Source organism: Pogoniulus pusillus, chromosome Z, assembly GCF_015220805.1.
Source record: "Pogoniulus pusillus isolate bPogPus1 chromosome Z, bPogPus1.pri, whole genome shotgun sequence".
Classification (NCBI taxonomy): Eukaryota; Metazoa; Chordata; class Aves; order Piciformes; family Lybiidae; genus Pogoniulus; species Pogoniulus pusillus.
In genome coordinates this window covers 43,371,009-43,395,254 of record NC_087309.1, presented here as the reverse complement: position 1 = coordinate 43,395,254, position 24,246 = coordinate 43,371,009, and the positions used below count along the sequence as shown (strand labels likewise).

Here is a 24,246-nt window from a genome sequence, read left to right as displayed (position 1 = left end):
AGCACATTGCTGGCTCATGGTCAACCTCTCATCCACTAGGACCCCCTGATCCTTTTCCCATCACTGCATTCCATCAAGTCATTCCCCAACTTATACTGACACCTGGGGTTGTTCTTTCTCAGGTGCAAGACTCTACACTTGCCTTTATTGAATTTCATGAAATTTCTCCCTGCCCAGCTCTCCAGCCTAAGTCTCAATGAATGGCAGCACAGCCTTCTGGTGTGTCAGTCACTCCACCCAGATTGGTGTCATCTGCAAACTTGTTGGCAGTGCTCTCTGTGCCCTCATCCAGGTTGCTGATGAATATATTGAATAGCACTGGTCCCAGTACTGACCCCTGAGGAGTTCTATGAGCTACAGGCCTCCAAGTAGACTCCATCCCATTGATCACAACTCTCTGACTTCCTTTCTTCAACCAATATCCAATCCATCTCACTACCTGAACATTCAGACCATAGTGCCTCAGTTTAGCCATAATGATGCTAGATAATGTCAAATGCCCTACTGAAATCAAGATAAACCACATCCACTGCTCTACCACCATCTACTCACCTGGTTATGTTGTCATAAAAGGCCATCGTGTTGGTCAACCATGACTTTCCCTTGGTAAAACTATGTTGACTGCTCCTAATGACCCCTTTGTCCTTGATATGCCTAAGGACAGCACCAAGGATAAGTTGCTCCATTACCTTTCTGGGGAGGGAGGTGAAACTTGACCAATCTATAGTTACCTAGGTTCTCCTTCCTAACCTTTTTGAAGACTGCATTGACAGTTGCCCTCCTCCATTCCCCAGGCACCTCTCCTGTCCACCATAACCTAGCAAAGATGATTGAGATTGGTCTAGCAATAACCTCTGCCAGCTCTCTCAGCACTTGTGGATGCAAGACACCAGGACCCATGGATTCATGGATGTTCAGGCTACTTAACTCCTAATCAATCAAGGAAAACTTCTCCTTTGTTATGTTTTCCTCGGGGGCCTCACGGGCCTTGGGCTCCTGAAGACAGCCTTCAACAGTATAGATGGAGATGAAGAAGGCATTTAGTAACTCTGCCTTCTTTTTAGGTTCTGTCACAAGGGCACCCACCACATTCAATAGAGAGCCTACACTGCCTTTCACATTAGTTTTCCCTGAAATGTATTAGAAGAAGCCCTTTCTGTTGTCCTTGACCTCTCTTGGAAGGTTGAATTCCAAGGAGGCCTTAGCCTTCCTAGTTATCTCCCTACATACTCTGACAACAGTGGTATACTCCTCCAAGGTGGCCAGCCCCTCCTTCTGTGATCTGTAGACTCTCTTCTTCCACTTTAGTTGCTCATCATTTCTCTACTTATAGAATCATAAAATCATAGAATCAACCAGGTTGGAAGAGACCTCCAAGATCATCCAGTCCAACCTAGCACTCAGCCCTATCCAATCAATCAGACCATGGCACTAAGTGCCTTATCCAGTCTTTTTTTTGAACACATCCAGGGACAGCGACTCCACCACCTCCCTAGGCAGTCCATTCCAATGGCAAATCACTCTCTCTGGGAAGAACTTCCTTCGAATGTCCAGCCTATACCTCCCCCAGTGCAACTTGAGACTGTGTCCCCTTGTTCTATTGCTGGTTGCCAGACAGAAGAGACCAACCCCCACCTGGCTACAGCCTCCCTTCAGGTAGTTGTAGACAGCAGTGAGGTCACCCCTGAGCCTCCTCTCCTCCAGGCTAAACTGCCTTACTGGTGCAAGCCTAGCAACAACCCTATCACCCTGCAACTCTAGTTTAGAACTCTGTGAATGAGCTCTGTTAGTTCTTGCCCTAGAATCCTTTTGCCCCTGTGAGATATGCTTTTCTTTATTTTTTTCCCCTCTAATGACATTTACAAAAGTAATGTAAACATTTATGTCACCACAGCTACAGAGTATACTGAATGCAGGGATTGGTATAGTGAATGCAGTGACAGATTTGTTTTATTTTCTGATTTGCACTTCTGAGCTTTTAAGACTTTCATTTAGTGTGTAATTGTGTCAGAACTAGTATTGGCAAGCCTTTTTTTTAATTCAATACAATTTAAAATCCAGCAGTTTGAAAATTAATTTTGCAGCTTTGCAAACCTATCAATTTGAAAACTACTAGCTCAACCCAAATAGAGAAAAAATATAGTGCTGTTTTACATCTGACACTGTAAAACACCTTAAAGCCCTCTGATGGGCTTTTATTCTATGCATCTATCTGTCGCATACAGACACAGCACACTTTTAACATTTCTTACTTTTTTTTTCTTAAGAAATCAATACCTTTTTAGATAAAATGTCTTTTTAATGGATTTCTCTCCTTTAAAAGGTAAAAAAACAAAATAAAACATACCAACCAACCAACCAACCAAAAAACAAAAACAAAACCAAAACCACAACTGTTAATGAGCTGTTTTCATAATGCTCATACCAGGGCTGTCAGATTTGTAATTTGCTGTGAAACAAAACCAAAATTTCAGAGCCCACTGGTGGTCTTTTGACAAGGTACTATGCTATAACTAATGACTACAGCACTTGAACTCTGAACCTATCTCAATTCCAGTATGACACATTGTGGAAAGAAGGTGGTTGGCTCAGAAGGGAAAACAAAACCAAGTGTTGCAGTCTTCCCAGCAAACTCTTTCTGTCCATATGAACAAGATAAAACAGTAAGTACTAGAGAATGCCTCATCCTCCCTGTCTACCAATAAGAGAAGACAATTCAATTCATGTCCTTTGAATACATGAATAAGATGCTGCCTCAAAGCAAGAAGAAACCTCAAACAAAAGATCTGCAATGCATCCCAGTACATAAGACAGCAGGTACTTCAACATGTTAACCCTTGCTAGCTCACCTGTGGTACCCACACAGTGAATTTTACTAACAAATAACAATTCTGCTTCCTTGAATGCCCGCATGCTGACTTTAAAAAAACCCTGTACCCTTCATTGGTAAACATATGAGAACATCATTCTGAGGAAATTAGCGTTCCCAACAAGCTGAATATGAAGCATGCTGAAAGTTTAACTGTCTACCCAAGAACAGCATGTACGAAACCATAAGAGGATACATATGGGATTAATTGTATCTCTAGCTAGGGAGTTTTTGTAAGTTAACAGCATTACCGTTTACAGAGTTTTGCATTTTATTGCCAGGCAGGGACAGCAGAGCAGTAGCATTCCAAGTCTATCTTTTCTGCAGAAAACGGCAAAGGAATTCAGTTCTCATCTTGTCATTCAGGGTACATTTTAAAGTTGCAGTTCCTGTTTCTTCTGACTGTTCAAATCTGTGAGATTTTTTTCTATTTTTTATGTTTAAGCTCAACATAATTTATCACATGGTGTCACCACCTACTTCGTCAGTGATTTTGAAGGAAATGTTATAACCCCATGCATGTTTCTAGTCAGAATTAACCTCAAATTACACTCTCCATGATTCATTCAATGTTATATTTTGTCTAATATAATCAGTCTTCCGTAAATGAAGCTTGACATGGAAATGGATATTGCAGAAGTACTATTTATTTTGGAAAAGTATTTGCATAATCAAAGAAAAGTAATAAAGTATAATACTATATAACATAGGCAGATGTTACTTATGCAGATACTGCATATTTAGAACGATATTGCTGTTGATAGAGCTTTCAAGATAGGGCAATAGTGCTCTATTTCAAATTTTGTGTGCTAGAACATCTTTCTGAGATAGCCCATTTTATTTAAGGTCTCAGAGGTGCAACTGTCAACCAGCAAGATAAACTGTAACACAAAGCTCCAATCGGGAATATTCTATCTAACAAGTGGAAACAGTAATAGTGAACTGCTGCAGTAACAAGGCCTTTTAAGAACTCCCATTCAAACTTTAATAAAGAAGAAACCAAAACAACACTACCAAACAACAAACCAAGACACAATGGTGACAAGGGTAAAAAACTTTACAGCATGGAAAGTTAATTCTGCAGTCTCTCCCTAACTCTGTGCCACGGTAGGTCACTTTAGGAGGGTCTGTGCTAGTTTGAAGCAAGCTAGAATGTTTTGGTAAAAGAACTAGATAACGGGCAGTGAAATGAAAAACAATTGATGTCAACTTCTCTCACAGTCATGCTGAGAACTCTGGGAAGAAGAAGTAAACATTCTCCATTTTGTCTTTCATTCTGCCTTTGCCTTCAGACCTAGTCACATCTCATTAACCCTGCTGCCGCTAACCTTGCTCCCTAACCTCTTGGCTGCACCTCTCTTCTTCCTGAGAACTGGGGTAAGGTTGAGAGGGGCAAAGGGAGGTGTTGGGGTGGTTTGAGAGCCCCTCCTGGGGACTCAGGTTTCTGGGACGGGAGTTGTGCTTTTGTGTTGTTTATCCTTTGTATATTTCTGTATATAACTGTATATATTGTAAATAGCTGCTTGTATATTTGCTGCTGTACAATAAATAGCTTCATTTATATTCCCAGAGGCCGTCTGAGTTAGCTGGGGCAAATACAAAGTGTCGGAGGGCGGGTAAGAGCCCAAACCGTCACAGGGTCTCTTCCATGATCTTAAGTGTCTATCCCCCTTTTTCCTAAGGGACCTTGAGCCCTTATGTTTTTTTCACATATTGTAATTGTGTGTTTTTTCACCAAGAACTGTCAGATTCCACTTGGACTCTGCATACTACTGCCACGTAATGAAAAATAAAATATGCACTTTGCTAGAAATGGAAATTTATTCCAGATGCCAAGAACAGAGTTGTTACATCCTCTCTATGCCACACATAATCCAAAACACATTTAGATCAGTGGATTGCTTTCAGCTAAGCACATATTTGTAGTCTGCTATGGAGAGGTATGATGAGAAACATACTCATGTCAAGCTAATCACATTAATACTACATTGTAAGCTAGCATTGCTGATTTTACTAAGAGAGATATGAACAATAAAATACATTGCAGAGTATCTTTGGTGACTATAATAAAAACATAATATTATTGCTCCACTATAAAGAAGTGCTAAGGTTATGCCAGTGTGATCTACCCTGTGATCTTCAACATTAGAGTACAACAACAGTACTAGAAAGTTACTGAAAGCATGCCTATGACATACAGTCACCTAGTATATAGCACTGTTATGACAACAGCAAGAACCAAAGTTGAAAAAGGTAGAGAAGTCGAGAGACAAAGAGTCTGAGTTCCAGTTCCTAGAGGGCGCAAAACAAGTATTTTGGAATATTAAGGCCTGAAGTGTACCTAAAAAGACATTAATTGGATCCAGCCTAGGAAACATTGGGAAATTCACCATTGTGCCTTATTAAAAGATATTCAATTTATCTACAGTTCAAAACATGCTAGATGAACTAGTCATATTTTTTCCCAAGGTTTCATAGAATATAGAATCATAGAATGGTTTAGGGTGGAAAGGACCTAAAAGATCACCTAGCTCCAAACCCCCTGCCATAGGCAGGGACACCTCCCACTTGAATAGGTCGCTCAAGGCCTCATCAAACCTAGCCTTGAATACTTCCAGGGAGGGAGCATCCACAGCCTCCCTGGGCAACCTGATCCAGTGTTCACCACCCTCACTGTAAAGTTCTTCACATCTGGTTTAAATCTCCCCTCTTCCAATTTAAACCCCACATCCCTTGTTCTGTCATTTAAAAACCTTGTAAATAGTCCCTTTCCAGCCTTTCTGTAGGTCCCCTTCAGATACTGGAAGGCTACTACACAGTCTCCTTGAAGTCTTATCTTCTCCAAGTTGAAGAGCCTCAACACTTGTAGCCTGCTGTCACAGAAGAGGTGCTCCAGCCCTCTGAGCATCTTTGTAGCCCTCCTCTGGACTCACTCCAACAGTTCCATATCCTTCTTGTGCTGGGGGCTCCAGAACTGTACACAGTACTTCAGGTGGGGTCTCACGAGAGCAGAGTACAGGGGAAGAATCACCTCCCTTGTCCTGATGGCAACACTTTTTCTTGATGCAGCCCAGGACACAGTTCACTATCTGGTTTTCTGAGATTTAATGGTTGCAAAGTGTTAAATGAAATTTTTAATTACTCACATTCAAAGAATGACTACAGTTGGAAAAAAACTTTTAAGATCATCAAGTCCAATCATTATCTAACTCTCCATGGGCCAATACTACACTATGTCCTTGAGCAACATACCTAGATGGCTTTTAAATACATCCAGGGATAGTGACTCAATCATCTCTCTGGGCAGTTTGTTCCAGTCTCTGATAAACCTTTTATACAGAAGTTTTTCCTAATGTCTAACCTAAACTTTCCCTGGCATAACTTGATGTAATTTCCTCTTGTCCTATCAAGTTTGACATGTGAGAAGAGACCAACATCCACCTCTCTTCAACCTTTTTTCAGTTAGTTTTAGAGAGTGAGTCTCCTGTTAGCTTCCTTTTCCTCAGTCTAAACAATCGCAGCTCCCTCAGCTGCTCCTCTTAAGGCCACACTATTCCTGACACAGGACAGGATGATGCTGATTCATGTTCAGATGGCTGTTGATCAACACTCAAGATAAAATCTTGATTAACAAGGCTGTTACAACTATCTCACACAAGAATCATTACTCAAAATCTTCAAATACCCAATGAAGACCTGAAGCTGTAACTCCAGGCCCCACATTGTTAAATCTTCTGCTGCCCTCCCTCTCTATCATTATTATAAAAAAATAAAGTGACTACCATTATTATCATCCAAGAACTAGGACACAGAATAGAATCATAGAAACAACCAGACTGGAAGAGACCTCCAAAATCATCCAGTCCAGCCTATCAACCAGCCCTGTCCAATCAACTAGACCATGGCACTAAATGCCTCATCCAGGCTTTTCTTGAACACCTCCAGGGATGGCAACTCCACCACCTCCCTGGGCAGCCCATTCCAATGCCAATCACTCTCTCCATGAAGAACTTCCTCCTAACATCCAGCCTAAACCTTCCCCGGCACAACTTGAGACTGTGTCCCCTTGTTGTGTTGTTGCTTGCCTGGCAAAAGAGACCAACCCTCTACCTGGCTACAGCCTTCCTTTAGGTAGTTGAAGACAGCAATGAGGTCACCCCTGAGCCGCCTCTTCTCCAGGCTAAACAACCCCAGCTCCCTCAGCCTCTCCTCATAGGGTTTGTGTTCCAGGCCCCTCACCAGCTTTGTCACCCTTCTCTGGACACGTTCCAGAACATCTCAACATCTCTCCTGAATTGAGGAGCCCAGAACTGGACACAGTACTCAAGGTCTAGCCAGTGCTGAGTACAGGGGAAGAATAACCTCCCTCGTCCTATTGGCCACACTCTTCCTGATGCAGGCCAGGATGCCATTGGCTGTCTTGGCCACCTGGGCACACTGCTGCTGTCTCATCTTCAGCCTACTATCCACCAGTACCCCCAGGTCCCTTTCTCTCTGGCTGCTCTCCAGCCACTCTGTCCCCAGCCTGTAGCACTGCTTGGGGTTGTTGTGGCCAACGTGTAGGATCCTGCACTTGGCCTTGTTAAATCTCATCCCATTGGCCTCTGCCCACCCCTCCAGGCTATCTAGGTCCCTCTGCAGGGCTCTCCAACTCTCCAGCAGATCCACACCTGCTGCTAGCTGTCGTCGAGGGCCTGTAGGCCCAAAAAGAGGCATGCCTTGCCTGGACATGTTTTTGTGCCAGGACCCCTGGTTGTAAACAGGTTGTGTAAGCCACACACACCCAGCTCATGTCTCCCTGGACGAAACCCATGTGATCCTCATATCTGGGGAAAGTCCAGGCAAGAGCCTTCTGCCTATTATGGTAAGGTTTGGCTGATTGCCAGCCTGATTGGTCATTCTAGTGGCCAAAGGAGCCATTAATCTCGGCCCACGTTCAATAAATAGGCGTGCACAGGTAAACAATATGCTCAGACCTCATTGCAGGTCAGACTCGCTTGCACAGCTCTGACCCTACTCGCAGCTCAGCTCGGACTCCATTGCAGCACCCTGCCACTCTGACTCACCTGCACAGCTCAGACACGTGCTCGGATCCTCACTTGCAGCGCTCAGCCGCTCAGACCCCCATGCTCGGATGCCATTGCATAGCTCTGATGCTCAGAGGCTCAGACCTCATGCTTTGACTCATTCGCAGCTTACTTGCCTGCATACTTTTCTTGCAGAACTCATTTAAGCCTGCACATATATATATATATATATATATGTATATATATGTAGAGAGAGAGCATATAGTCTCCAGCCAGCTGTGCACATCTGCACACTATTGCTACCAGGACCAGATCCTGCATTGCCTTTACCTCTGGAGCTTAGACTCCCAGCAGCTGTGCACACTTTGCATGCCCGCTGCCTACCATTGCCTGGTAAAAGCCACTGCTGCTGAGATAACCAGGAAGCAGATTCTGGATTGTCTGCTAACACACACAGTCTGCTAGCTGTGTACAACTGTGCCAGAGACGGCACGATATTCTCCTGCTCCTGAAATCCTGCCAGCTGATAAGCCCTGGACACAGCATCCAGGAGAAGACAGCAGCACCAAGGCAGAGATTGTCCCTCACCAGGAGAACAAAGGTTAGAGAAAACCTATTTCCCCACAAACTGGGAAGATTTATCCTCTCCCCTCAAGCCAGGAAGAATCCAGCCTCCAAATCCATGGGGAGAGATCCCCTGAAGTCTGGACACTAGGCACAGGCTGTGACACAGCCCTGGAGGGTGATTAATAATTGATAAGAATACTGAGTAAAAGCTTTGATACCACTGTAAATATCTGTTGCCTCTGCCATAGAGCAGAAAGAGTTTCAGCCCGCTCTGCTGGGCAAATAGCATAAAGATCTCAAATGGCATTAAGCCACGGGGAAATCTTCTCTCTCTGTTTATAGTTTAAATGTTTGCTAGTTAGAACAAATTCCTGTACATATTTTATCCTAAATTGTTTCCATAACCATGTACGAACTTTAATATTAATATACGGTGGTTGGGGGTGGTGAGAGTTCAGAATATTTAATTTAATAAATCTACATTTTTATATAAAATTTATATTGCCCCAACTAATTTCTCCCCTCTGCCAAATAGGCGTAGGTACTGAGAATTCCCCTCAGCAACAGTAACTTGGTGTCATCTGCAAACTTACTGATGCTGAACTCAATCCCCTCGTCCAGATCATCAATAAAGATATTGGAGAGGATTAGGCTCATCACTGATCCTTGGGGAACACCACTAGTGACAGCTGCCAACTGGATGTGGCACCATCCATCACCATTCTCAGGGCCCAGCCCTCCAAACAGTTCTTGACTTATATCAGAGTGAATCTGTCCAAGCCACGAGCTGCCATCTTTGCCAGAAGCTTGTTATAGAATCACAGAATAGAAGCATATATAGAATCACATGTGAGAATCTATAACTTCTGCAGAAATAAGTTTCCACTATTCCTTCTTTCTAATTAAAGTTTGCAGAAAGGAACACCTATTCCCTGGCATAATGGTTTTCCATACCACCTCTGAGCTTTAGGTGAGGGGCAAAATGTTTTGTGCACTCGAACAACACTGCTGTTACACTCTGAATTCCCATGGTTCCTTCCTTGGCAGAAAATGGGAGGTATTTCAGGTGATGAAGAGGACAGCCATAACTAACAGACCAAAAAATTTTGCTTTCTGCTTTGCATCCATTATCATAGCTCCTACATTAAGAAGAAACCAGATTCTATCTGCTATTTCAAGGTATACTTTAATAACATGTATCACTTTCAATAGCCTACGTATTGCACAGTTGTTTATACCTCACTGCACAGATATCAATGTGTCAATCTCTATTATATCTCAATTGAAATTTAATTCAGAATATATGTTCTGCTGTACTTCAATACCTTAAAAATACTGTATGCACACTATTATTCAAGACATAAAAAAATATGCAGGAAACAATTAAGTTCCTTTTCATTACTGTACTATATATGTACATATAAAGGTTATGACATTCAGTGCAAACCTATAATAGCTTAAATGCTATATATCAAATTGCTACGGCTTCCTTAGTGCATGGAGTTATTATTTTTGCCTTACCCAAATCTGTAGCTTAATTCTTTTTTCATTTTTGAAAACTGTTTTTACTTTGAAATCAATCCCAACTGTGCTTACGAATGCAGATGTAAAGGAATCATCAGCATAACGGAACAAAAATGAGGTTTTCCCAACGCTGCTGTTGCCGATAATGAGCAGTTTGAACATGTAATCAAAGTTCTGATCAGATGTATCTTTCTGTCCATATTTGGAATCTTGAGTAGATGCCATCTGTAATGAAAGAAAGGAAGAAAGGAAGAAAGGAAGAAAGGAAGAAAGGAAGAAAGGAAGAAAGAAAGAAAGAAAGAAAGAAAGAAAGAAAGAAAGAAAGAAAGAAAGAAAGAAAGAAAGAAAACACAAAAAACAAAAGTTTATTGTCTCTTGTATCGTAAAAACCCAGACGCATTTAGATTTTATTGAAGTCTTTTATACCAAATATGAATGGACTCAAGAGGAAATTCACAGAGCTTTAATTCTTTTTTATGATTCTTGTCTCTGTGGTAGTAGCTGCAGTTGCAAAAGAGGACTAATGGGATGACACTGTTTCCAAGAAAGCAAACATATTACCTTTATTTAGACAAAGTTCTCTTCTCAAATGACTAAGTGGATACACTAAGCAAGCACCTCTTTCAGCAAAACACACTGATTATTAAGCAAAACTGAAGACAATATGCACCAGGCTATCTCCACTGCATATTGCATCAATTCATTTCTGCAGAATGAGTCCCTGTTCAGATCCTTACGTTCATCAGAATGTTAATGCCAAAGGTAGTCTCAAGCCATGTCATAGAGGACCCAGGAGACTTGAGGGTTCATAAGAAATGAAGACAATGAGAAGACCTATAGTCAGGAGGCTTCACATGTCTGCTCCTTATCAAAACTGGGTGAGGGTATGTTCCTGGCCTGAATGTGGTCCAAAACCAAAAAAGGACAGGTTTGCATGTTTTCCTGCTTACATCACATCTCTATACTCCTCATCATGGACATAGGCAAGTTTAATCCTTAAGCAGAATTTCCTCTATCAGACTGAGACACTTCTTAAGTCCAACATTCAGTTATTTCCTTGACCCCAACAGCCAGTTAAGAACAAACGCATTCAAATGTATGTGTTTACTTGCCACCTTCAGTATAACAACAAAACACTTGGCTACAGTACACTTTATGGCCTTAAAGGACCTCATCCTTTGACAGAAGTAAATTTGAAAAGCCTTCTCACTTAAGCAGAGAAGTCTGCCATGACTTCCCTAGCCTGCACATCACTTCAGTCTGCACTTACACTGGCACTCCGCACTAGATGTCTGAAGCGGTATGAAATGTCCTTGGAAAATATGACACAGAAAGCAAGAAAACCTGGGACTTGAAACACTGAATTACACTTATTTGTGCCTTTCACAAACACATTGTTTTCTTTTAAAAAAATATGACACATATATCTTAAAGGAAAAGATTGACAAACCAAGGAAAATAGTGTGTTTCTATCTACAGTAAGGACAGACTAGGGTGTAGCTAATTTAGAGTAGTCATAACATTCATCTTCCATATACAGTGCAGAAATATATACATACTCACTGGACTGTATGTAGGATGCATTGCAAGTGACTGTCCTTAATATGCAGACCAAATGTCATCATCAGAGTTGTCAAAATGTTACCAAGATCCTCATATGTATGAACACTATGACAATATAAACCCGTCATGAAGAAATAAATTATTTTCTAGGTAAAATACTGGACCAATAATCTAGAGAACAGATTTCATTCCTAACTCTTTTACAGGTATCCTATAACTTTCATTTTCCCTTTTTTTCCCCCTATATGTTAGCCAAGCTGCTTAACCACTCTCACTTTTAGTGTAATCTCAACAAATACAGCAACATTCACAGATGTAGGCCACAGCCAATTCTCACAAATTCTTATAATCTAATTTTTAACTGACCAATTAATTAGACTTAACAGAGTTCAATGGACAAAGCACCAACCATTTATTTGGAATTTATGGGTTACAAGCCATCTGCAGATCACAGCTTGTGAATGTGTGTATTTGGCAGCATCAGGAGAAGCTTATCTTCTTCAAGATATTATGAGGTTAGATTCATTAATGTATGTAAACATACCATAATCCTGTTTTCTTTTCTTTTTTTTTTTTAATAAAGAGAATATTGAAAGGTAAATTGGGAAATATCAGGAAGATGCAGAAAGGGGAGAGTTTAAAAGAAGCTGTACTTGCTTCATATCAGCAGTGGTATGAACATTGCTAGAATGCTGGCAGCTGCCCAAGACAGCAGAATGCAAGGTACAATAAAGAATATTCTGGCAATTCCCTAGCAATAGTTGTGGTTAGCTAGGTCATTATTCCTTAACTGTTTTTCATCAACCTAAGTTTACTTTCTCCACAAGAAGAGTAACTTAAGAAACATATTCTCAATTGCCACTGCAGGTAGTATGGCAAAATTCCCTTCTTCAACTAGTGGCAAAACCAAAAGTCCTAAGTGGGTTAGTCTAACAGAGAATGTCAAGAAGCCATCAAAAAAGCACAGCTCTGAAGAGGAAAAAATACAAGCTGTGTCACACTAGGTGCTCCAGCAGAAATAAATTTGGATGTAACAGTGTGCCTGGGGGGGTGGTGGAGTCGTCGTCCCTGGGGCAGTTCAAGGCAGGGTTGGATGTGGCACTTGGTGCCATGGTCTAACCTTGGGCACTGTGGTAAAGGGTTGGACTTGATGATCTGTGAGGTCTCTTCCAACCTTGGTGATACTGTGATACTGTGATACTGTACAGCCCTCTGCCATTTGCCTTATTCAGAACAGCACTCAGGGTCATGAGACTAGCAAAGACTGTGGAGCTTCTCAATCACCAGAGCAGTTGCATCAGACCAAGGGACAGTGAAATACTAATGTCACTGTCTCAGGCACCAGTAAGATGCTATTAGTAACAATCCTTGTCAAGCATGTTTGTCAATACTGAGTTCAAACTGGAAAGTACAGAAAAAGATTAATAGGGAGGTCAAGAGAATGAAGAGCTTACCTCATATGAGAAATCTTAGGGGGGAAAAGAAGGAAAGAAAACACTGAAAAGTGAGCTTGTGTTTCTAGATAGTCATCTGAAGTTGGCATTAGAAAATTAGAACTATTTAGACTCATGCAGCAGACATGGCTTTAAGAAGTGAACATAAAATAGCCCTGAGTGTCTCTGAGATGGAGATTGGAAAGCATATATAACCAGCAAGGGTATGAAACTTCCACAAGACAATTGCAAAAGAAGGTAGTAACAGAAAGAGAACTGATGTTTTCAAATGGAGCTTGATCAGTAATAAAAAGGTATATATGACTTGTTCTGTAGATCCAGTGGCTTGCCAGGCTCTTCTACTCCGCTGCCTCCAATCTAAACTAAGATCGATATATCTAATATTTTTGCTGAATGATAGGAGACAAATTGACATGCTAACTCATGTCTCTAATAGCTTTGATATTTGTGGAATTGTTTTAATCATAATTTTATCATAACCTCTTAAATATATGGAAACATCTCTTTTCTTTCCTGATACCCTTCTTCATGGTGTTTGAATATGTCTCTTAGAAACTTACTTTGTCTGGGCATAATCATTGCCAGAGACAACAGAATATAAAATATAAAATGCTCTCACTTATTTTGTTGGCAAAGCAGATTATTTATAAACCTCTTCCCACTTCCTAGTTTCCCCTCACCTCTATGGCTTCAGTCACCTTTGAAATGTTCTGATGCCCTGGCAAGTGAAAAAAGGTCTCTAGAGAAGTACCATTTTCTACAAACTACAGCTACTCTGATAAATGCTAAGAACAAGTTGTACAAATTAGAATTGCACTTTTTCATTTTTGCAAATTGCAAGTATGAGGGAAATTTGCATACTACCATCAGACAAAGAGTGAAACTTGAAATGAGTGAACCAGCATATGAATCACTAAGAAATTCTCATTGACTCTTCAGTTTTGAAAGATGTACATACATTTCAACTGATTCAGATCAATTCTTAAAAGAAAATTCAGAAACCATAGAGAATTCTGTGTTTCACAGAAAAGAGAATCCATTGCTTTTGACCTTTAAACCAAAGCCCTCTCAATGTCCATAATCACTAGTAAGACTTATCTGTTCTTTGCAAAAATGGAAGGAAAATGAAAAGTAGGCACAAATTCTGACCCAGATGCAATTATGTCCATTAGATGACAATAGCAAACTTTTACACTAAACAGCTCCTTCTTAGGAAGGAGTGTTTGGGATGCCTTACTAGAAACTGATAGACCTTCTTGTCTACAGAGAAGTCACATGAGCTTGAGACTCGAACAAAGAATTCATAAATACCAAAATACAATGCCACTGGCACAGGCTTTTTTTCTCATACTGCTAAAATATGTTAACCTTTTTTTTTTCCTTTGTTTTTACTTATTGCTGATGCAAATACTTCAAAAATAGGCTTACACTCTCCTCTCAGTTGTTTTTTGTCATCATAAAAAAACCATACACTTCAACCACTCTTTCTATTGCTCTACAATTCAGAGACGGTAGCTCTGTAACAGAGTGTACCATAAATTTGTTTTGTGCAAAAAAGTAACTACATTTGTTTCACTTAATAGCAAATCAGGTAGCTGAAAGACATAAATCAAGCAATTAGTTCAGCCAGTCTAAACCACATCTGAACAGAGACCAATAACATGAGCCTAAGGTTGGGAAACAAAAGAACCCTCAGGAAAATAATCCAGTTTTACTGGAAGCTGAGCGTATGCTAGAAATAGTGAAAGTACAAGGGAAAAAAAAAAAACAAAAAAACCAAAACCGCACAAACACTACGAGTGAGAGTCAGCCCTCTTCTGTTAGACTGCATTTTTATATCTTGGAAAAAATCCAGATGTAATTATAATTTTGCATGAGATACACTTAAAACAGACATGATACGAGCACCTCACTAGCCTCAGAAAACTGTAATTTGTAGAGGGTTTTATAGCTGTCTGTTGTCTTTCCATACTAACACTGTGATTTCTGATGACTTTTATTCAATTATACTTAAGAATAATTCCACTTGTACTGATAATCACATGAAAAAACAAGAAGCTATTTTCTGACACGTGCCAAGCACATATTTTTAAATACATCTGGACTCTCTTTAGATTTTAAAGTATTTTATATCCACAACTATTTAATGTCAGTGAATTCAACGCCTGCCAAAACCGATAAATTCACTAATGACCCATCTGTAGTTGTCATTCTTTACTAGTTAAATTTGCTTTTAATGAAATGCTTTCCACACGCCCAATGACTTCAGTATCTCTACAAGTACATATAAATAAATGTTAAACACCGTAGAAACATTTCCAACACAAGCACGTTGTACACAGAGCTAGGCATTTTTAAACAACATTCTAATTATTCCTATTCTTAAACCAGAAAACACAGATATCCTTACTGAAGAATGGCCTATTTCTAGATCACCTCTTTGGTTGAAAGGTTTCAGCATGTGACATCTGAGAAATTGCCTTGCAAACGACTTACAAGATTATTAGTCTTTGTCCAAAATCAAGCAAACTCAACTCCACATCAGTGTAATTTAGGATTAGTCTGCACCCCCACAAAGTGCCTGAATGAGGTTATAAAATAGGCAGTAATTAATAACTTGAAGTACAGTTCAACAGCATAAATTGACTTGAATCAACAACCTAGAAACTGCTACAAATTCTGCATAATGTAACTTAGATCTGTATAACATCTGTTTCTCCTGTGCTAAGAGGCATTATACTTTTCATATATAAAAACTGCTGGAAAGGGGTCACTTTTTTGCTACCCCCAGCTCTATCCATGTGCAATCTCACCCCTTCACGGATGGATAACTGCTGCTTGAACAAGCAGGTGGAGATACCATGTCGACTTCCTGCACATCCAGGTAGGAGCTCGTCACAACTCATCACCCAACAACTTATATTGATCCCCTCCTAGGGGAGTAGTACCCAACACTCTGCAAGACACTATTCAGGTTGCCCGAAGGCGACCCGAAGCCCATCCGCAGACAAGGCAGCAGTCACTGCAGGGCTGTGCCTCCTGATCCGGCTGACCCCAGCCCGGGAAGCCGTCCTTTGAGAGGTAGGGCTGCAGTCGCTCCCCGCCCGCCGAGACCGCTCAGCAGGGAACCTGTTCACAGGGAGACTGTCCCCGTCTCGCCCTCTCACACAACACGGGCCCCCTTACACAAGGTGCGTCCTCACTCCCTTCCTCCTCACCCCCTTAGCCACTAGCGGCAAAGCCCGGCTCCACGGCCCCGCCGTGCCGCTGCAGATCGGAGGGGCTTCTGCTCCGTCCTGCAGGCTCTCGGCCACACTGCGCCGGCCGCCCGCCTTGTCCCTCGCTCAGCTCCAGCCAGGGGACCGACCTGCATGGGGGCTTCGTGTCTCATTGCGGGCGCGGCCCGCTGGTCTCTTCTCTGCCGCTCGTTCGCGCACGCCACTAGTCGCCGTCGCCTGCCCCGGGCTCTGCCGACAAACCCGTGTCGGGATCAGCACCGGAGCTGTCCCCGCTCCTCCCCCGGTACCACCCCTCCCTACAGAGCATGCCCGGGAGCTGTAGTCCTCCCTAACCGTCTTCCCAGCACTCTTTCCCGCCAGGTCTGGGAAAAAGGACTACGACTCCCGGGAAGCTCTGCGTCCGGCGGCCCGCGCCGCCGAGGCAGCGCGGGCGGAGGCGGCGCAGCTAGCGCGGTGGCTTGCAAACTCGCCTTATGCAGCAGTGGTCGATGGTCTCGGTAGAACTGGAGCACACTGGCGGGAGGGCAGCGGGCGGCTTGCCCTCACTGAGGCTGAATGCAGGGAGGGAGCTAGCGGTCCTGGGCACCAAGGGCCCGAACTGAGTCACGGAGGAGCAGCGGCGGAACGAGGGAGCGAGATCGGTGGCGGGCACGGAAGGCAGTGGATCTCGCGTGGGCTGCGGGGAGTTTCTCGGCCGAGTATGGCAAGCCGACAGCGCTTCCTTCCCGTGGTGCGGCTCAGCGCTGCCCAACGCCGGGCTGCTGCCGCTCCGCTCCGCCCCGCCGACAGGGGGAGCTTTCACTATGAGTCCCGCCCTTGTGAGGCCGCGATCTGGGCTCCGTGCCCTGCCGGCAGCGGAGTCCCCGGCAGCCCTTGGAGGCGGCTGAGTCCCGCGCTCATGGGGTGGTCGCAGAGCCCATAATACAGCGAGCCCATGGCTACCTGCCTCCGCGTTCTCCGCAGCTGGCCCTGGAGCTGAGCATGGCCGAGCACGCTTTGGTTTGGCGGCTGCTGGTCAATGCCCTTAGCATCATGTAGTTACAGCCCTTACTCGCACCATGGTTTCTCTTCATCAGATCTCTTTGTCGCTCATTATTCCTCACTTGGATTTTCTCAGGCTTTAGGCAAACAGCATCAGGCACGGGCAGGGCAGTGCTGCTGTACGATGGCAGTGACCCAGCATGGACGTGGCATTGTTGCTTCCAAGTAGTAGTGCTTGGTTTTGATGACAATACCGAAGTCATGAGGGAACGACTGAAGCACCAGGAAAGCACCACACCTTATGTATGTGTTCCAAATGCTGGTTTCTGCAGTCCAAGAAGGTGTTTTAAAAGTCTGTCTCAGCATGATTTTTTCCCCCAAAAAACCTTATCTTCTAATGCACAGTGTACTTACTGCAGCCCCAAATATAGGGTCTGTAGAGAGCTGACAAAAGTATGAACAGCTTTGTATTCAGATTTAATATTTGCTATGTCTTCTACTGGAAGGATGAAGATGAGCCATGGGGGTAAGCCACAAAGGTGACTCACTCTGGGGATGTCTGCCTGAGGTTTGAGAGATGTACATTGTCCACACGGGGAGGGAAAGGCAGGAGCTGTGGTGGTTGAGGCAGGATGAAAACAGCCTGCCCTGTGAGCTACACTCTTGTTAGGGATTGTGTAAACCTCCTACTCGAACTACAACAATCAAATTGTGTAATTGAGACATGAATACAAATTAAACCATGTCAGAAGTAATTTCATTCTATCTCTGCAGGATTGTAATGGCGCTTGCAGCTATGTAAAACTACCTCACTATAACATGACAAAGGAATGGAGTTTTTTTCCAATACATGATGCCATCATGCATTTTTGCAGGTGATTCTTTCCTGCATGAAACGCTGAATGTTAATGTTTCTGCCAGTGAGACACTGAGAATTTCCTCAGCATTGTAGAGAATCTCTATGAATCTACATGAGAATGGTAAGAGTTTGGCTGAGGGTGTTTTTTATGCATGTGTTTTTAATGCATGTGATTTATTTTTGCTAGTGATTTTAGGTGAGTGCCAGAAAGTCATGAGTAACAAGTCATTTTCCCATGAAAACAGGGTATACAGGACACTGGAATGGGCTGCCTGGGGAGGTGGTAGAGTCGCCGTCCCTGGGGCACTTCAAGGCAAGGTTGGACGTGGCACTTGGTGCCATGGTCTAGCCTCGAGCTCTGTGGTAAAGGGTTGGACTTGATGATCTGTGAGGTCTCTTCCAACCCTGATGATACTGTGATATTTGTAATGGAAGGGGTAATTAATTGATTGCAAGATGGTATTTTAAAACATTAATATTGTTTATTAATTTTGGTGTTTAGAAGTTTTGCCTCCACAACCACTAATTTTAATAATAATGAGGTTCTTCTGCAGTGGTCATGGAAAAATATGGCGGAATAATATAGCATCTAGAACATTTAAGAAATAACTGGCAATAATATAACCATTAATTGAACTGGAAGAGAAGGTTCAAGGGTGACAAAGCTGGTGAAAGGCCTGGAACACAAACCCTATGAGGAGAGGCTGAGGGAGCTGGGGTTGTTTCGACTGGAGAAGAGGAGGCTCAGGGGTGACCTCATTGCTGTCTGCAACTACCTGAAGGGACACTGTAGCCAGGTGGGGGGTGGCCTCTTCTCCCGGGCAAGCAGCAACACAACAAGGTGACACAGTCTCAAGTTGTGCCAGGGAAAGTATAGGCTGGATGTTAGGAGGAAGTTCTTGCCAGAGAGAGTGATTTGCATTGGAATGGGCTGCCCAGGGAGGTGGTGGAGTCGCTGTTCATGGAAGAGTTAAAGAAAAGACTGGATGAGGCACTTGTTGCCATGGTCTAGTTGACTGGATAGGGCTGGGGGATAGCTTGAACTGGATGGTCTTGGAGGTCTCTTCCAAACTTGTTGATTCTATGATTCTATGATTCTATAAATATACCACTTGCCCACTAGATGGACTCAGGAAGCTTCTTTCTGCTTATGGCAGAAGGCAGCTGGTGACTTGTAAGAGTCTTTGTTTACTCAAAACATATTTATGGACTCACGGGGCTAGCTACAGCTTCAGAGTGCACCCAAACACTTTTAGGGAGTTCTTTCGGTGTCTTATAAGCCGATGAGGCTTCTGATTCTTCCCAGGCTTAACAGGGTGTTGGGGAAAGGAGACAGACAATTTCTGACCTTATCCTGATTTCTCTGGACAATCTGTGTACCTCCAGGACTAACCGTCTTGCCAGGAGACTTTCAGGTGTAGGCAGGATGTCTTGGCAGATGTGCAGTTTTGGCTGCTATGCAGGCAGATTGTGTGGAGAAATGCAGAGCCTGTTCCTGGTTAAACTCCAAGCAGGCAGTTTCCAGGCAGTTCAGCAGAGTTTAGCAAAGCATAATGCTGCAGAAAGCAATGGCAGAATCACTGTCAGAAGCAGAGAGCAATGGCAGCAGGCAACAGCAGGCAAGCAAGCACAAATACAACAGCAGAGCATGTTGTGTTACCTGCTCATCTCTTTTTATCAATTCAGCCTGAGACTAATGGGCCTTTGGACACAGAGTAGCCAATCAGAATGGCATTTATCCAAGCTTGACCATAGTGGCTGAAGCTGTAGGCTTATTTTAACCAAATTTGGGAAAAACATGGGCCTTTTATGTGGCAGGCACAAGCCAAGTGTGTGTACCTTGTTCACCATAGGATGTAAACAGGAGCAAAACAAGTCTGAGCAAGCCAGGGGACTTAGACTCAGTGGCCTCAGGTTCTTTGTCCTCTTGTCCATGGTTGCTTTTCTGCATAGCAGAGGGAGGGAGAGCAATAAAACATGTTTGGGTAAGCCAGGACACATATAAGCCTATTTTGGCCTTTTTAGGCCTACCATGACAACATTATACTGGTCTACAGCTGCAGTTAGGGAAAATGAGAGAGATTTCATCCCCCTACTAAAGTGTTGGTTTATGAAGTTCTGGGATAGTCAGGGATATGTAAAGCTGTAGCTTTCCATAGAACAGTTCACATTTTGGAATGCCATTTTAAATATTAGCTGAATAGACATTTGAAACTGAATTTAAGTGTTCAGAGAAGCTTTTGTTTGTAGCATATAGAAATCAGATATTGTTGATTTATTATTCTATTAAACTTTTAAAGTAGATTTACTGATGATGCTTTACTAGAAATTAGAAGAATTAAATGATGCTGGATTCCTACACTCTAAGACAAAAAGTTCTTCTGTATTTTCTTACTATACTGGCATTCACCCCTTCACTGACATCCTTAAGAAATATCTCACCTACAACCTCCATACAGGGAACTATCAGTAGAGCATAAAACAGGATTAAGCAATTAAAGTATGGGATCATGCAATACTATTTTTCTCTTTTTTGTTTAATTTTTGAAAAGCAGAAAAATGCAAGGAGTAACACTGAGATTTTGCTTTGTGTGTTGGTTAAGGAGATGATACCTTTTTTTTTTTTTTAAATTCCTCGGGTTTTGTTTATTGTTTTGTCATTAACTTTCTGTCTCCTTCAGAGGCTTTTGAAGATGGCATGGAAAGAAGTGGACCAGAATTGAATAGTCTAATGCTAGACACAACCAAGGCTTTGTACCTCAAGCACTTTAGTCAAGTGGTATGCTGTGACAATACTCCTGAATTGTCCTGTTGTCCCTGGAGTACAGTTTTCATTGGGCAAGAATTTCTTTTGTGTACGAATCACTGGATAACAATACATTAACGTGTTCAGGACATGGTGTACTTAAGCACTCTTTTGTGCATACTTACTATGACCTGATTTAGTAAAATATCTAATGTTTTTAAACAGGAACATTAGAAACACTACAGAAGTACTCATGAACATCAGTTCAGATTTTCACTTACATTGATTATACCTACCTCCTTTGTATTTGCTAACACTCATACAAGTGTATTTTTAATTTGTTTTGGTTGGTTGGTTTGGTTTAGTTTGTTTGTTTGTTTGTTTTTTTGTTGTTTGATTTGGTTTTGGTTTAGTTTGCAGGTGGGTTTTTGTTTAGTTTGGGGTTTTTTTGGGAGGGGAGGGGGTTGTAATAACAAACACTAGATCATGGAATGCACAGAACGCATTAGTTATGTGGTAATTTGGACTAAAGAAAATAGAAGAAATTCTCATTTTCCTTAGGTGATGGCAAGTAGCGATTCAAACAACATAAATTGTCAGAAAAGGTAACCTAGAATGAGTGTGCTGCTCATGACTTAGCCAGTACAGTAAATCTGGCATACACAGATGTAGAACAGTGCAATTTAAGACATTTTCCATCTCTGTTACACTGCAGTTTGCCCCAGATACTAATTTTACGTACTAAACAATAACTTTCAGGGCTGCATACTAAATATATGAAAACCTGTATTTAACAAAGGCATCAGGGAACCATCTGGTTTGTATTCAAATGAGCTGTTTTGCAGATGTCTGGAATGATGTACACACTAACAAAGCTGTTTCTCAATTTCACAGTACAAGACTACCTAACTAAAATAATATAAATGCAATCAAACTTGTTTATCTGTTTCCATGCATGTATTTGGAACAAATATTTTCTGTGCTTTCAAAACTTTCAAAATGTAGGGAATGCTATGAAATTAACAAGTAAGTAAGATTCAGAAGCAGAATACGCCTGAGTTAAGAGGGAGAATAATAAGGCAAAAGGACTTAACTAACCATTGCTGTTGCTGTCTTGTAATTTTTCGATTGAAATGCTGATTAAGTTTTTTGTTTTAGAAAACAAAGGTTCTTGCAAGGTACAAAATGCCAGCCATTTGAAAATATCTATACATCCTGACAATGTTTTATCTCATTTTCTCTCCCTTAATGTCAAATAGGTTTCGTTTTTTTCTCCTGACCTTTCAGAACACAGTATTTCTTTTACTCCTGCATGCCATTTCATTTAGCCTGGGATTGGATGTTGAAAGAGAAAAGAAAAAAAAAAAAAAAGGCAGAGTCACGGGTCTTTTGCTCAGTATTAAAGGTCATTCACCATGACTTTGTCATGTTTGCAAGTCTGGCATATGCTTATGAAGTGTGAATGTTGAGGTATGCCTTCTTTACGCTTCCTGTTTTCATCAAAAAAGCCATAGAGTATGTAATGTTTGTAATACTTGACTAGGTAAACAGGAAATGAAGAGAGTAAGAAAATGGTGATTAAAGAAGGCAAATGCAAATTAATAAAATACAGTTCTGAAATGAAACTAAAAGTTCTGTTGAGAGTAGATGCAGCACTGAAAAAAAATAAATCTGTTTCAAGCATGTATCTCACACACCTACAGGGTGGGGATTTCTCATCAGGCAAGAGGACAGATAAACTGCATAGAATCTTTTCATGGGGTAAACCACGGAAGTTATATTTTTCAGCAGATGACGGTGCTTTACTCCTGTATAGATGCTTGGCTTTGTGACCTTGTCAGATTCTGTGAGTCCTTAAAATCCCAACAGTTGAGACTCACACATCAGGCCACATGACAGCACGTTGCTGAGGCAAGAGATGGAGATGCCACAGTGGGGAATTAGAAGGCAGTGGCTAAAAGCACAACTGATGCTCATCACATGAGACTTGACAGGTCTGCATTACAGTAAAAGACAAGTGAACAATTTCTGTCTGTTTGGGGTTTTTTGTGTTTACCCCCACCCCCCCCCCCGCTTCTGGTTCTAAGAACAGAAGATACTATCTGTTTGCAACCACTAGAACTGAACACAACTGAAATGCAGCTTTTAATTTTGTGGATGGCTAGTGTAAATCACCACAGTTCTGCCATTGATGGAATGAATACTGGAGTAATCTGTCTTTGCACTCTTGTTGCCATGGCTACTGGGTCACAGCACCAGATACACTGTCTCATTTACTGCATACTCATATTCTACATGCAGTGGTTTCATTGGCATATAGAAAAGGGAAAACTTGAACTGTATTTTTAATTTTCTGTCCAAAGCACACTATTGTGTCTGTAGCAAACTTAGCCAAGTCTGTGGAGATCAAACATTTCACACATTTCACTATGCAACTATCTCCCTTTGCTATGCGTCCTGGGGCTGCAATAAAAAGCCTCTTACTCTTGACCCCAGTCACCACCTAATCTGAGCACTGACACCACTATTCAGCTATGTGTCCAGTGAATTCTGCAGGCAAAGGACAAGCTGCCACCTGAAGCTGAAGATAGCAGCACTTTTAAGTCCGCTGGCACAGTTTTTGATATGAAATGTAACTAAAAAACTTCGTCTGTTTTCTGAACAAGAGCTTTATATACTATTCCAAGAGGAAGACCAATGCAGTGTATAACCACCATTATGGACAAGTAATAAATAGAGAAATCATGGAACTGAAAGTAGTGTTTGGAATTGTGTGCATTATCAAACTATAAAGTGTAGCTAAATTTTGGATTAACTGTATTGGTTGTGTAATGATTTTACAAGAATAATTCCATTTGTGGTGTGCATCAGAAGAATGGTTCTTTTACTGTACATGTATTTCTGTATCATTAATCACAAGATCCACCCTAGAAACGAAGAAGCTCTCATGGTAGAAGAGACCATGAATTAATTTCTAACATGCTTGGAAATTCTTTGACTGTGGCAAACAAAAAAGAGGTTTGTTGTATCCATGGCATACCATGTCACACTTCTGGGTAGTCATCTGATGACATTAAAGGCTTAGTGCTGACAACAGCTCACGTCAATTGAATGACCTAGAGAGAGTGGTTCTGGGGATACTGCTCTGGTAGGAATTTTCTCCTCTCAAACAATTTGAGCACTGCAAATATATTTGTTAAGCAGTATAGCTGCAAACATCATTAATAAATTCAGCTGTATGAAGTTCTGCAGAGCAGTCCAGGGAAGCAGGAGCCATAAACAGGGCTTAGGCTCTCAGGCCAAGCAGGCTGTTTTGCTGTTTTGGATTTTAACTTTTTTAAAAAAAAAAAAAAAAACACCCCAAACAAACAAAAAAAAAAACAACACCAAAACTCCATCTGAAAGGCTAGTTAAAGA

The 24,246-nt window shown here is 41.9% G+C and overlaps 1 protein-coding gene across 2 annotated transcripts in view; it reads right to left on the bottom strand.

The window, feature by feature from the left end:
* RAB3C (RAB3C, member RAS oncogene family) overlaps positions 1-16,509 on the bottom strand; it is a 448,802-nt gene extending 432,293 nt beyond the window's left edge. For both annotated transcript variants that reach the window (XR_010301375.1, XM_064140540.1), the window contains exons 1-2: positions 16,372-16,509; positions 9,985-10,212 (exon numbers count right to left, since the gene is read on the bottom strand). Coding sequence is in view for 1 of the 2 variants with exons in the window: in XM_064140540.1 (XP_063996610.1) it covers positions 9,985-10,212; positions 16,372-16,395 (252 nt within the window). In the remaining variant the exon portion in view is untranslated. The remainder of the gene's footprint in view (positions 1-9,984; positions 10,213-16,371) is intronic.
* Positions 16,510-24,246: the final 7,737 nt, after the last annotated feature.